General features: G+C 44.2%; 1 protein-coding gene across 4 annotated transcripts in view; it reads right to left on the bottom strand.

Moving 5' to 3' along the window:
* Positions 1–2,128: 2,128 nt before the first annotated feature.
* The window catches only part of LOC112247793 (phosphatidylinositol 3,4,5-trisphosphate 5-phosphatase 1-like), a 31,386-nt gene continuing 18,650 nt past the window's right edge, over positions 2,129–14,864 (bottom strand). For 3 of the 4 annotated variants that reach the window (XM_042322619.1, XM_042322617.1, XM_042322620.1), the window contains 12 exons: positions 14,590–14,698; positions 12,564–12,652; positions 10,721–10,802; positions 10,516–10,605; positions 10,108–10,218; positions 5,060–5,139; positions 4,874–4,961; positions 4,269–4,415; positions 4,114–4,180; positions 3,604–3,843; positions 2,696–3,177; positions 2,129–2,494 (listed from right to left, as the gene is read on the bottom strand). In XM_042322619.1, the coding sequence (XP_042178553.1) occupies positions 2,445–2,494; positions 2,696–3,177; positions 3,604–3,843; positions 4,114–4,180; positions 4,269–4,415; positions 4,874–4,961; positions 5,060–5,139; positions 10,108–10,218; positions 10,516–10,605; positions 10,721–10,802; positions 12,564–12,652; positions 14,590–14,698 (1,635 nt within the window). In that variant the 3' untranslated portion in view covers positions 2,129–2,444. The remainder of the gene's footprint in view (positions 2,495–2,695; positions 3,178–3,603; positions 3,844–4,113; positions 4,181–4,268; positions 4,416–4,873; positions 4,962–5,059; positions 5,140–10,107; positions 10,219–10,515; positions 10,606–10,720; positions 10,803–12,563; positions 12,653–14,589; positions 14,699–14,864) is intronic. The other variant, XM_042322618.1, reaches the window with a different exon arrangement.

Here is a 14,864-nt window from a genome sequence, read left to right as displayed (position 1 = left end):
CGGATGGAGTTTAGTGTATCACTGCCCGCACCTGCCCGCCCGTCCAGTATCACTACTCTGGACGGCTCTGACTTAGAATATGTGGACAACTACAAATACCTGGGTGTCTGGTTAGACTGTAAACTCTCCTTCCAGACTCACATTAAGCATCTCCAATCCAAAATTAAATCTAGAATCGGCTTCCTATTTCGCAACAAAGCATCCTTCACTCATGCTGCCAAACATACCCTCGTAAAACTGACCATCCTACCAATCCTCGACTTCTGCGATGTCATCTATAAAATAGCTTTCAAGACCCTACTCAACAAATTGGATGCAGTCTATCACAGTGCCATCCGTTTTGTCACCAAAGCCCCATATATTACCTACCACTGCGACCTGTACGCTTTTCGTTGGCTGGCCCTCGCTACATATTCATCACCAAACCCACTGGCTCCAGGTCATATATAAGTCTTCGCTAGGTAAAGCCCTGCCTTATCTCAGCTCACTGGTCACCATAGCAGCACCCACTCGTAGCACACTCTCCAGCAGGTATATCTCACTGGTCACTACAGCAGCACCCACTCGTAGCACGCGCTCCAGCAGGTATATCTCACTGGTCATCCCCAAAGCCAATTCCTCCTTTGGCCGCCGTTCCAACCAGTTCTCTGCAGCCAATGACTGGAAAAAACTGCAAAAATCACTGAAGCTGGAGACTCACATCTCCCTCACTAACTTTAAGTATCAGCTATCAGAGCAGCTTACAGATCACTGCACCTGTACATAGCCCATCTGTAAACAGCCCATCTATCTACCTCATCCCCATACGGTATTTATTTATTTATCTTGCGCCTTTGCACCCCAGTATCTCTACTTGCACATTCATCTTCTGCACATCCTACCATTCCAGTGTTTAATTGCTATATTGTAATTACTTCGCCACCATGGCCTATTTATTGCCTTAACTCCCTTATCTTACCTCATTTCAATGTATATAGACTTTTTGTTTTCTTGTGTTCTACTGTATTATTGACTATGTTTTGTTTATTCCATGTGTAACTCTGTTGTTGTATGTGTCAAACTGCTTTGCTTTATCTTGGCCAGGTCGCAATTGCAAATGAGAACTTGTTCTCAACCGGCCTACCTGGTTTAATAAAGGTGAAATAAACAAATTTTTAAAAGTGTCCCCTTTATTTAAACTTCTTGGTGACAAGGGGCAGTATTTTCACGTCAGGTGAAATGCCCAAATTCAACTGCCTGCTACTCATCCCCAGAAGATAAGATATGCATATTATTAGTAGATTTGGATAGAAAACACTCTGACGTTTCTAAAACTGTTTGAATCATGTCTGTGAGTATAACAGAACTTATTTATCAGGCGAAACCCCGAGGACAAACCATTCAGATTTTTTTTTTTTATAGGTCACTTTTCAATTAATTTTCATTGGGAATCCAGATTTCTAAGGGACCTTCTTGCAGTTCCTTCCAGTGGATGTCGCCAGTCTTTAGAAATTGGTGTAGAAATTCTGTTCTATGTGTTATAGATCTGCCATTCCCATTGATAAGCCAGTCTAAGAAAATGGTAGATCTGTAATATGTGTGTTATTTCTATGCTTATTTATTTATTTATTTATTTATTTATATGCAGCTTTAATTAAAATTCATTATTCTATTTATTTTATTTTTACATTACGATTTTAATTCATGGATCGAGTATATTAAATAGACTAATATACTTTGTATATATTCTATGCAGTTGGTAAAAAAAACAATAACTTTGTCAATCCAATTATGTTAGCCACATATTTGTAAATGTATCTTGGGGACCCGAGTGGTGCAGTGGTCTAAGGCACTACAACTCAGTGCAACAGGCATCACACATCATAGTACCTGGTTTGAATCCAGGCTGTATCACATCTGGTTGTGATTGGGAATTCCATAGGGAGGTGCACATTTGGCCCAGTGTGGTTGGGGCTGGAGTAGGCCATCCTTGTAATAATACTACTTTGTTCTTAACTGACTTGTCTAGTTAAATAAAGGGTAAAAAAAAAAAAAACACATTCATGCAATACCATCTACAAACCAGTAGGTGGTAGCATTAACATGTAAAGGATACCTGAGCATGTGAGAAATGAATAGGAGAGGCAGGTGAGAATGATTCCTTTTAGTTTAATTGAGATTGTTGTACAAGTCTTTAAAAATGATTCCTATAATCTAAAGAGCTTTTCTAGTTGTCAGCATTTGAGCAACAAAAAAAAAGAACGATGATACTTATTTCAGAGGCCTCCACAAATCCCCAGAGCGGTGCCATGAATGCAGCCTAATGCAAAGATGAGTTCGTACAGAAACTTGTTTGGAGAGGCAGGAAGACGAGTATTGCAGTGACTGACACTAGCCACCATTCAACATGTCATTTTAACATATAGGACAAGAGGAGGAGGGATTTCAGCCCAAAAAAAGCACAGTCATTTCACTGAACGGCCCATCTTCGGTGGTTGAGTTGCCTCATGATGAGCTGGGGGAAAAAAAGGAGAAGATATGACAGACCTGTTGCTTTCATCAGCCTGTTGTGTTGACTATGTGCATAGTTTAATGTACAGAACCGCTTCATCTGCGGTATTCTTAGTTTAAAACCATGACAACAGAAGCTATAAGCAACTTGCTTGCATGATATGTGAACTGAGACTACTTGCGTGATATAGATCGTTTGATTTACCTTCTTTGGGGAGGGGCTGGAGGGGCCTTGTAGGTGGACGCAGTTTGCTGAGCAGCTCCGAGCTGTCTCTGTAGTCTTTAGGCTTAGTGGGCGTGATGTCCGCCTGGCCTGGGCGGGACTTCATGGGCAGATGTGGTCTATTGGTGGTTTGTACCATGCCCCCCTCGGAGCGTGAGGGCTTCACAGGATTCTTGGTGTAGGTCTGGGGGTGGAGCGGGGCCGAGGCTGAGGCAGTGGTGATGGAAGATGGGGGCTTGGTCTCAGAACAGGTGTAAGAGCGGTTACGCGGGGTGGGGACCGGGGGCCGGTCAGGGTCCTGGTCAGAGGGTTTGGTGAAGGAGAAGATGGGGTCTGGAGGGGTCAGCTGATCCTTGGAGCGTTGAGGGTCTGGTTGGTCTTTAGCTCCTCGTGGAACTCCTCCCTTCACCATGGAGCCGTACAGAGGGTTGTCAAACATCTCCGCTGGCTTCCCCCCCTCACTACTAGAAGACAGCATACAAAAACAGACAGGCAGGCAGACAGACAGGCAAACAGGCAGACAGACAGGCAGACTCGTCATTCAGAGTACAGCTTCAGACTCACATTGGGGTATCAATCTCTTCACTCTCAGTACATTGCTCTGTGAGAAAACTGCAGCAGTATCGTTCAGTCCCATTTCTTTTCCACTTCAGGCCTAAATCATGGAACTCTCCATACTAGAGGTCAACGCCACCTCAACAAAATTCCCTTTACACTGACCAATTTAACCATTTCAATGGAGACGAGTCAATGTCTGGGAAAACCAGGAGTTCTGAAAACTATAATCTCCTAGATATTTTCTCTTAGATCTAAGCTAGTCCAAACCAGGAGTTCTGAAAACTATAATCTCCTAGATATTTTCTCTCTAAACTAGTCCAAGACAAACGTACACGTTATCGGATGCTTCTCCTGTAGGGCTTCGCACAGCGCTGCGGTCGTTGACCGTCTTTTTGGGAGAGGTGTTTCCATGGGTCTGGTCCCTACCCCCGAACCCACCGACACCACCACCCCCACCTCCGGGGCCTGATTTCGGGGACATGCTGTAGCTCCAGCCCCTGTCTGTCACACCTCCAGACTTGAAGCCCACCCCCATGTAACTGGGGTTGGTGATATCACTGGGAAGAGCAAACCTATTGAACAGGACACATAACCAAATGTTCGTCTCACAACTAACAGGTAAAGAGAATGGAAAGAGTAAAGGCTCATACACACGTATAAGTTTACCAACATATATATATATATATATATATATATATATATATATATATATATATATATATATATAAAAATGTACTTGGTAAACCACCAAAGTCAGTTTTCATTAGTTTTAAAAGAACTGGGATCACATGTCAGCTATGTTTGAATGGTACAAAGTAGCCATGAGTGAAGGAGGTTCTCACTTGTTGATAAGATCAAGTCCTTTTCCTTTAGAGGCACCAGAATCATCCCTTTCCACTTTGATGAAATCTGTAGACAAAAAAAAAAAAAGAGTTGAGCTCAGCAAAAAAAAAAAAAACTTTTACAGGTGCAGTATGTCATTGGCTGTCAGCCTCACCGTATAACTTCTCAGTCTGTTTGCCTTCTGAGGTTCGTAACTGTACACCTCCCGCCAGGGTACCCGTCCGCTCGCCGTGATGAGTCAATGTGATGTGGAACTCTGTGTAGGAGGACTCCGCCGCTCGCAGAGCCACACAGCCCTCTCCTGTAAGGATGACACCATGTCAGGGAGGAGGAGGGGGGGCAGGAGGAGAGGAGGGGGGAGGCAGGAGGAGAGGAGGAAGAGGAGGGGGAGGCAGGAGGAGAGGAGGAAGAGGGGGGGCAGGAGGAGAGGAGGAAGAGGAGGGGGGGCAGGAGGAGAGGAGGAAGAGGAGGGGGAGGCATGAGGAGAGGAGGAAGAGGAGGGGGGGGGCAGGAGGAGAGGAGGAAGAGGAGGGGGGGGCAGGAGGAGAAGAGGAAGAGGAGGAGGATTAGAAAATACTCTTTTACTCTCTGACAGAGCTGGATGAAGACAGAGCTGGATGAAGACAGAGCTAGATGAAGACAGAGCTAGATCATCATGATTCATAGACCTAGACTAGTATTTACTCAAGCCCAAATGTGGTCTGTGTCATTCTCAGAACGAGTCTCTCCAAACAGACCACAGTTGTCCTTCTTTCTCACCATAGGATTCATCACAGTCTGTGGACTTGACACACAGGAGAATGTGTTGATCCAACAGATACTCCGGGTCTGAGATGATAGGGACGAGCTTTAAAAAGACACGAGAGGAGCTCTGTTATATCAAATACGCCATATTGTAAACTCAACTAGCCTAGTGTAAAAAAAAAAACTTAATCGTCAACAAACCTCAACTTGGTTTCCAAACCGAACTTTGATGGACCCATCTGAGTGATCTTGGTTCTCTCCTTCCGAGCTCTTGACGAATTCTGTGGACAGAATGTATGCGGTTATGCTGGTCCCAGATCTGTTTGTGCTATATAACCAATTCAAGTTTGGTATGAGAATGAACAATAGGAGTCGTAAAGATAACAGATCTGGGACCAAACTAGCGTGCAGTCACTGTGAGTTAGATTACATTTCAGTGGAAGCTATTGATATACATTGTTTTGAAACAATCAAGAATCCCAGAAAAATTGAAAAAAAGCTCACAATATTTAGTTATTTAACCAGGCAAGTCAGTTAAGAACAAATTCTTATTTTCAATGACGGCCTAGGAACAGTGGGTTAACTGCCTGTTCAGGGGTAGAACGACAGATTTGTACCTTGTCAGCTCAGGGGTTTGAACTTGCAACCTTCCGGTTACTAGTCCAACGCTCTAACCACTAGGCTACCCTGCCGCCCCGAGCTTATCTCTACCCTGCCGCCCCAAAATCCATAACTTGCGATGTGTTCGAACAGGAAATCCACTGTGTGCAGCTCACCCTGCACTATCAGCTCAAACATCAATAACATGAGCATGTCTACTTCTGATAAGCTTCCCAGTAAAGCAATGAAAACAATCAAGCATCCCAGAAAAATTAACATATGTAGCTAAGAAACCAGTTTCATTATATCAATAACTTGCTGGTAACAGATGACAGATTCATATCCTGACTCTATCTCTGAAACCCACTTAGATAATACCTTTGATACAGTGGTAGCAATACATGGTTATAACATCTACAGAAAAGACAGAAATGCCAACAGAGGCGGTGTTGCGGTCTATATTCAGAACCACATCCCTGTGAAGCTTAGAGGATCCCATGTTCAATACTGTTGAAGTAATATGGCTACAGGTTCATATGCCTCACCTAAAGCCCGTTATTGTGGGAAGCTGCTATAGACTACCAAGTGCTAACAGTCAGTATCAGGAAAATATGTGTGAAATGCTTGATAATCTATGTGATATCAACAGAGAGGTATATTTTCCGGGTGACCTAAATATTGACTGGCTTTCATCAAGCTGCCCACTCAAGATTACTTCAAACGGTAACCAGTGCCTGCAACCTGGTTCAGGTTATAAGTCAACCTACCACAAGCAGAACAGGAATGAAATCCACATTTAAGGGCTAGACGTGCTGCCCTGTTCTGGGCCAGTTGTAATTTTCCAAAGTCCCTCTTTGTGGCACCTATCCACATGACTGGGCAGTAGTCCAGGTGCAACAAAACTAGGGCCTGTAGGACCTGCCTTGTTGATATTGTTGTTAAGAAGGTAGAGCAGTGCTTTATTGTGGACAGACCTCTCCCCAACAGCTACTGTTGCTGCCATGCTATGTTGTTGTCTTAGGTCTCTCTTTATGTAGTGCTGTGTTGTCTCACTTGTCGAGATGTGTGTTTTGTCCTACATTTTAATTTAATTTATTTATATTTTTAATCCAAGCCCTCATCCCCACAGGAGGCATTTTGGTGGGCCGTCATTGTAAACAACAATTTGTTCTTAACTGACTTGCCTAGTTAAATAAATAAAAATACTGTTGCATCACCTAGCCGTGTCTGAATCCTGGCTTAGGAAGGCCACCAAAAATTCTTAAATTTCCATCCCCTACTACCACATTTTCTGACGATATAGAACTGCCAAAGGGGAGGAGTTGCAATCTACTGCAGAGATCTGTCATACTATGCAGGTCTATGCCCAAACAATTTGAGCTTCTACTTTTAAAAGCCACCTTTCCAGAAACAAGTCTCTCACCGTTGCCGCTTGTTTTAGACCCCCCTCTGCCTCCAGCTGTGCCCTGGACACCACATGTGAATTGATTGGCTCCAGCTGTGCCCTGGACACCACATGTGAACTGATTGGCTCCAGCTGTGCCCTGGACACCACATGTGAACTGATTGGCTCCAGCTGTGCCCTGGACACCACATGTGAATTGATTGGCTCCAGCTGTGCCCTGGACACCATAGCTGATTGCTCCAGCTGTGCCCTGGACACCATATGTGAACTGATTGGCTCCAGCTGTGCCCTGGACACCACATGTGAACTGATTGGCTCCAGCTGCCCTGACACCCTGGACACCACATGTGAATTGATTGGCTCCAGCTGTGCCCTGGACACCACAGCTGTGCCCTGACACCACATGAATTGATTGGCTCCAGCTGCCCTGCCCTGGACACCACATGTGAATTGATTGGCTCCAGCTGTGCCCTGGACACCACATGTGAACTGATTGGCTCCAGCTCTGCCCTGGACACCACATGTGAATTGATTGGCTCCAGCTGTGCCCTGGACACCACATGTGAATTGATTGGCTCCAGCTGTGCCCTGGACACCACATGTGAATTGATTGGCTCCAGCTGTGCCCTGGACACCACATGTGAATTGATTGGCTCCAGCTGTGCCCTGGACACCACATGTGAATTGATTGGCTCCAGCTGTGCCCTGGACACCGCATGTGAATTGATTGGCTCCAGCTGTGCCCTGGACACCACATGTGAATTGATTGGCTCCAGCTGTGCCCTGGACACCACATGTGAATTGATTGGCTCCAGCTGTGCCCTGGACACCACATGTGAACTGATTGGCTCCAGCTGTGCCCTGGACACCACATGTGAATTGATTGGCTCCAGCTGTGCCCTGGACACCACATGTGAACTGATTGGCTCCAGCTGTGCCCTGGACACCACATGTGAATTGATTGGCTCCAGCTGTGCCCTGGACACCACATGTGAATTGATTGGCTCCAGCTGTGCCCTGGACACCACATGTGAATTGATTGGCTCCAGCTGTGCCCTGGACACCACATGTGAATTGATTGGCTCCCATCTATCTTCAGAGTTCACACTGCTAGGTGACCTAAACTGGGATATGCTTAAAACCCTGGCCGTCCTACAATCTAAGTTAGATGCCCTCAATCTCACACAAATTATCAAGGAATTTACTAGGTACGACCCTAAATCCGTAACCTTCTTAGATATCATCCTGACCAACTTGCCCTCTAAATACACCTCTGCTGTCTTCAACCAGGAGCTCAGCGATCACTGCCCATAGTGTAGCTTGCCCTCTAAATACACCTCTGCTGTCTTCAACCAGGAGCTCAGCGATCACTGCCCATAGTGTAGCTTGCCCTCTAAATACACCTCTGCTGTCTTCAACCAGGAGCTCAGCGATCACTGCCCATAGTGTAGCTTGCCCTCTAAATACACCTCTGCTGTCTTCAACCAGGAGCTCAGCGATCACTGCCCATAGTGTAGTTTCTTCTTCTCTTTGTTCACGATTTGCAGCACGTTGGCCAATCGGTTGTGCAGCCAGACTTATTTACCATTCCTTCTGCCTCATCCCTCTCAACCATAACATTTTTCAATTTCTCATCAATTCAAGGGAATATAACAGTTTTGACAGTGGGTTTTCTGAATGGGTACATCTTTATTAGCAACTGGAATAAGCAATTTCATAAATGTGTCAAGTGCAGCGTCTGGTTGCTCCTCGTTACACACCAGGGACCAACAAATATTCTTTACATCGTCAACATAGGAATCACTACAAATCCTCTTGTATGACCTCTTATACACAATATTAGGTACAGCGTTTGGAACTCTGGTTTTCCAACATATGGCTACTAACTATATTGTGATCACTACAGCTGATGGATTTGGATACTGCTTTACATCAGATTTCTGCAGCATTAGTAGGTGTGATCAATACATTAACGTACACATAGAGCTAACATGAATCAAATTCATGTCAATCCCTCATGGCTCAAAGTGGAGGTGAGATTGACTTCATCACTACTTGTTTTTGTAAGAAGTATTGACATGTTGAATTCTGTTTAAACTACTGGCACACGGCTCAGACAGCCATGCATACCCCACAAGACATGCCACCGTCTCTTCACAGTCCCCAATTCCAGAACAAACAATGGGAGGCACACAGTACTACATAGAGCCATGGCTCCATTGAACTCTATTCCACATCAGGTAACTGATGCAAGTAGAAAAATATTTAAACAGGTTAAAAAAATACCCCTTATGGAACTGCAGGGACTGTGAAGAGACATACACACAGGTAAAAACACACGCATACCAACACACATATAACATACACGCTATACACACACTTACACCTGGATAATATGTAGTAGTAGAGTAGTGGCTTGAGGACACTTAATGTATTGTGAAATCTGTTGTAACATGTATTTTAATGTTTACAATTTTTTATTATAATGTATATTACTGCCTTAATTTTAGCTGAACCCCAGGAAGAGTAACCATGGTAGCAGCTAATGGGGATCCATAGCAAATACAAATAAGTTTGATTTTAGCGTTATCCACTATTGGGACTCAAGAGTGATGCAGCGGTCTAAGGCACCGCATCTCAGCACTAGAGGCATCACTACAGACCCTGGATTCGATCCCGGGCTGTATCACAACCGGCCGTAAAAATCGGGAGTCCCATAGGGCGGCGCACAATTTTTCCCAGCGTCGTCCGTGTTAGGGTAGGGTTTGGCCGGGGTAGGGTTTGGCCGGGGTAGGGTAGGGTTTGGCAGGGGTAGGGTTTGGCCGGGGTAGGGTAGGGTTTGGCCGGGGTAGGGTAGGGTTTGGCCGGGGGTAGGGTAGGGTTTGGCCGGGGTAGGGTTTGGCCGGGGTAGGGTTTGGCCGGGGTAGGATAGGGTTTGGCCGGGGTAGGGTTTGGCAGGGGGGGTAGGGTAGGGTTTGGCCGGGGTAGGGTTTGGCCGGGGCAGGGTTTGGCCGGGGGGGTAGGGTTTGGCCGGGGTAGGGTAGGGTTTGGCCGGGGTAGGGTTTGTCCCGGGTAGGGTAGGGTTTGGCCGGGGTAGGGTAGGGTTTGGCCGGGGTTAGGATTTGGCCGGGGTAGGACATCATCATAAAATAAGAATTTGACACCGACTTGCTTCGTAAATTTAAGGTTAAATAGAAAAATGAAATAAACCACTGTGTTCAGATGGAATAAGGTCTAGTCTTACTCTCTAAGCAGCTGGAGTGGTATTCGAGGAAGAACTTGGTCTTGGACTTTGTCATGAGGGTGGCAACGCAGTTCATGAACTTGATCCCACCCTGAGACACCCTGCTGGGATCTGGAAAGAAAGATTTTAAAAAAAGACCATTTGAAAGGCAGTTGTCTTGTCCATAAAGTTAGACTAGGAAATCAGTAGAAAGAACTTCTTAGGAGATCATTTCTAATGTCAGATGTAATAGGCTGTGTTTAAACATGCAGCCCAATTCTGATATTTTTTCCCCCCACTAATTAGATCTTTTTTCTGAGCTGATTGGATTTGTAAAAAATAAAAAATAAATTGGTCTGACTGTGTGATCACAGTCATTAGTCACACAGTCGGCATGGTGTAGCTGTCTAGTGAAGTTAGAAACTGTACCGTGCTTGGAGACGAACTGCGATGCCACTCCAACTTCAAATGTGGAGAAAACTGGAGAGTGGTCACTGGTCATGATGTCATTGGTACACCCTGCAAAAGAGGTTTGCCTAATGATATAATTGGTCATAACATTAGCTAAAATGAAACATATTTAATTGGTTATTGCAATGAATCAATCGATCAATTATCATGGCAGTAGTCTCACCGTATGACTGACAGAACACATGCACCAAGGGGTAGGACTTCCGTAGAACGCGATCACACCATGATGGTAGATTGTATTTAGTCTGTGAGGGAGAAAAATGTAAATAGTGAACTTTTCGAAATTCAGTATCTAGTATCTTCAAATCGGAGTTTCAGAGACCCTGTTGTGGTGGCTGTGACCACAAGATGGGGCGGCAGGGTAGCCTAGTGGTCAGAGCGTTGGACTATTAACCGAAAGGTTGCAAGATCAAATCCCAGAGCTGACCCACTGTTCTTAGGCTGTTATTGTAAATAAGGATTTGTTCTTAACTGACTTGCCTAGTTAAACAAAAAAAAGACTGGAGTCCCCAGCTACGATGAGATGTGGAATATACATGGAACTGTTGTTTAGAGGCTGAAATTTCAACCACAGGATTAGGTCATCATTGTAACCATTTTCCAACATGGACAAAACTTATGTGGAATTTGTACATTTGAAACAATGTCAGATCATCGTCCACTGTAAAAACCAAAATAATAGGTTGGGCAGCACCTCCTACTGGAGAGTTGATCTATCTACAGCACCTCCTACTAGAGAGTTGATCTATCTACAGCACCTCCTACTGGAGAGTTGATCTATCTACAGCACCTCCTACTGGAGAGTTGATCTATCTACAGCACCTCCTACTGGAGAGTTGATCTACCTACAGCACCTCCTACTGGAGAGTTGATCTACCTACAGCACCTCCTACTGGAGAGTTGATCTATCTACAGCACCTCCTACTGGAGAGTTGATCTATCTACAGCACCTCCTACTGGAGAGTTGATCTATCTACAGCACCTCCTACTGGAGAGTTGATCTATCTACAGCACCTCCTACTAGAGAGTTGATCTATCTACAGCACCTCCTACTGGAGAGTTGATCTATCTACAGCACCTCCTACTGGAGAGTTGATCTATCTACAGCACCTCCTACTGGAGAGTTGATCTGCTATGAGATGAAGACCACCTGTAAATAGCCCATCTGTAAATAGCACACCCAACTACCTCATCCCCATATTGTTATTTATCCTCTTGTTCTTTTGCACCCCAGTATCTCTACTTGCACATCATCGTCTACACATCTATCACTCCAGTGTTAATTTGCTAAATTGTAATTATTTTGCCTCTATGGCCTATTTATTGTCTTACCTTCCTGCTCTTCTACAGTACATTTGCACACACTGTATACAGATTCACTATTGTCTTATTGACTGTACGTTTGTTTATGTGGGACTCTGTGCTGTTGTTTGTGTCACACTGCTTTGCTTTATCTTTGCCAGGTCACAGTTGTAAATGAGAACTTGTTCTTAACTGGCCTACCTGGTTAAATAAAGGGGAAATAAATCAAATACATTTAAAAAAATAACACCATTTGAACTTTTCTTTTAAATGTTTGAAAGCACAGTGACAATAGATTTAGATGAACTAAACCCCAAAATCAGACATTGTTTTTCCATTGGAATCGGACTCTGCTTGTAGATGGTTGAAAGCAGTGACACATTTATATATATTATAAAGCATAGTGATAACACATTTATATATATTATAAAGCATAGTGACACATTTATATATATTATAAAGCATAGTGATAACACATTTATATATATTATAAAGCATAGTGATAACACATTTATATATATTATAAAGCATAGTGACACATTTATATTTATAAATATTCAACAAACTTCCAGCAGTCTTTTTGAATGGATGAATAAAAAGTTAAAATCTCATTGAGCCACTTTCTTAACCAAATACTACCCACATTTCCATGTTAAAATGATGCGGTGTGCCCAATGGGATCTGAGAAAACACCGTAAACCTACCCCCGTGGCTTTGGCTTTGGTGTAGGCATATCTCTCTCGTGTGTCTCTCTCGAAACGATACGTGGGCGCGAATGTGATCTCCTCCTCATCTGGAGATGAAATTAAACAACAAAGGTATCAAAGGTCAAGACAGGTTCATTCATTTTGCACATTTTAATGAGGAAGTGATGATGAAACGCTGGTAAAACGCTGGTAAAACGCTGGTAAAACGCTGGTAAATACCCATTAAATTGCTGGGAGTTTATAAACTCAAGCAAAAAAAGAAACATCCCTTCTTCAGTTCCCTGTCTTTCAAAGATAATTCGTAAAAAATCCAAATAACTTCACAGATCTTCATTGCAAAAGGATTTAAACACTGTTTCTCATGTTTGTTCAATGAACCATAAACAATTAATGAACATGCACCTGTGGAACGGTCATAAAGACACTAACAGCTTACAGACGGTAGGCAATTAAGGTCACATTTATGACAACTTAGGACACTAGAGAGGCTTTCTACTGACTCTGGAAAAGACCAAAAGAAAGATGCCCAGGGTCCCTGCTCATCTGTGTGAACGTGCCTTAGGCATGCTGCAAGGAGGCATGAGGACTGCAGATGTGGCCAGGGCAATAAATTGCAATGTCTGTACTGTGAGACGCCTAAGACAGCACTACAGGGAGACAGGACGGACAGCTGATCGTCCTCGCAGTGGCAGACCACGTGTAACAACACCTGCACAGGATCTGTACATCAGAACATCACACTTGCGGGACAGGTATAGGATGGCAACAACAACTGCCTGAGTTACACCAGGAACACACAATTCCTCCATCAGTGTTCAGACTGTCCGTAACAGGCTGAGAGAGGCTGGACTGAGGGCTTGTAGGCCTGTTGTAAGGATCGATTTGGAGGTGGAGGGTCCATCATGGTCTGCGGTGGTGTTTCACAGCATCATCGGACTGAGCTTGTTGTCATTCCAGGCAATCTCAATGCTGTGCGTTACAGGGAAGACATCTTCCTCCCTCATGTGGTACCCTTCCTGCAGGCTCATCCTGACATGACCCTCCAGCATTACAATGACACCAGCCATGCTGCCCATTCTGTGTGTGATTTCCTGGAATGTCAGTGTTCTGCCATGGCCAGCAAAGAACCCGGATCTCAATCCCATTGAGCATGTCTGGGACCTGTTGGATCGGAGGGTGAGGGCTAGGGCCATTCCCCCCAGAAATACCCGGGAACCTTCAGGTGCCTTGGTGGAAGAGTGGGGTAACATCTCACAGCGAGAACTGGCAAATCTGGAGCAGTCCATGAGGAGGAGATACACTGCAGTACTTAATGCAGCTGGTGGCCACACCAGATACTGACTGTTACTTTTGATTTTGACCCCCTTTGTTCAGGAACACATTCCATTTCTGTTAGTCACATGTCTGTGGAACTTGTTCAGTTTATGTCTCAGTTGTTGAATCTGGTTGTGTTTATACAAATATTTACACATGTTAAGTTTGCTGAAAATAAACGCAGTTGACAGTGAGAAGACGTTTCTTATTTTGCTGAGTTTACGTGGACTTTCTTTATTTGGATAGTTTATAGTTTATTCCCCGTTAGTCAGCACCTCCACACAAACTGTAACACAAAGAAATAGAGAACATAGACTTTCCCACCCAAGTCACACCCTGACCTAACCAAACATAGAGAATAAAAAGGATCAGGGTGTGACAGTAACCTGAAAACCAGCTGTTCTTGACAGAGAGGGCAAACAATCTTTGTTATTAGTGTATTAACAACCCCTGTGTTTTCAAAAAGCTCTGACACAAAGTGCATGATCATCATTTTCACATCATTTTTTTCCCAATCTCATAGTGGATATAAAATATAGGTCAAATCTAGTTTTTGACTGCACTGCCCCTTTAAAATGTTGACACTTGATAGTGTAAAATAGTGTAATGGCTGTTAAGCCTGCAATACCAACATACTGTAGATGTGTGCTAACTCCATCACGGTTGATTTTGTATGAAATGTATGATTTTGCTAATGGCCATGTCTTACCATAGTGTAGGAACACCTTCTCTTCTCCTTTCTCAATGGTGAGCTGGTCTCTACACAGCAGTTCCTGGTACTGCTGCTGTTTGATCTTGGTCACAATGCTCTCGGCTTCCTGTTTAAGGGAACACAATGCAAAGCAGCTGTTCTCTTTTTCCTGCTCGGTGACGTCATCAGCACACCACTGTCTCTTTTTTCACCTAACTTGTCGCTAACAGATGAATAGGGAATAGGAACTGCATGCTGGCTGTGTGTCCCAAATGGCACCAGGGCATGGGTCA

This window comes from Oncorhynchus tshawytscha, linkage group LG05, assembly GCF_018296145.1.
Source record: "Oncorhynchus tshawytscha isolate Ot180627B linkage group LG05, Otsh_v2.0, whole genome shotgun sequence".
NCBI classification, from domain to species: Eukaryota; Metazoa; Chordata; class Actinopteri; order Salmoniformes; family Salmonidae; genus Oncorhynchus; species Oncorhynchus tshawytscha.
Note: the sequence above shows the minus strand (reverse complement) of the source record. Positions and strands in the feature narration are given on the sequence as shown.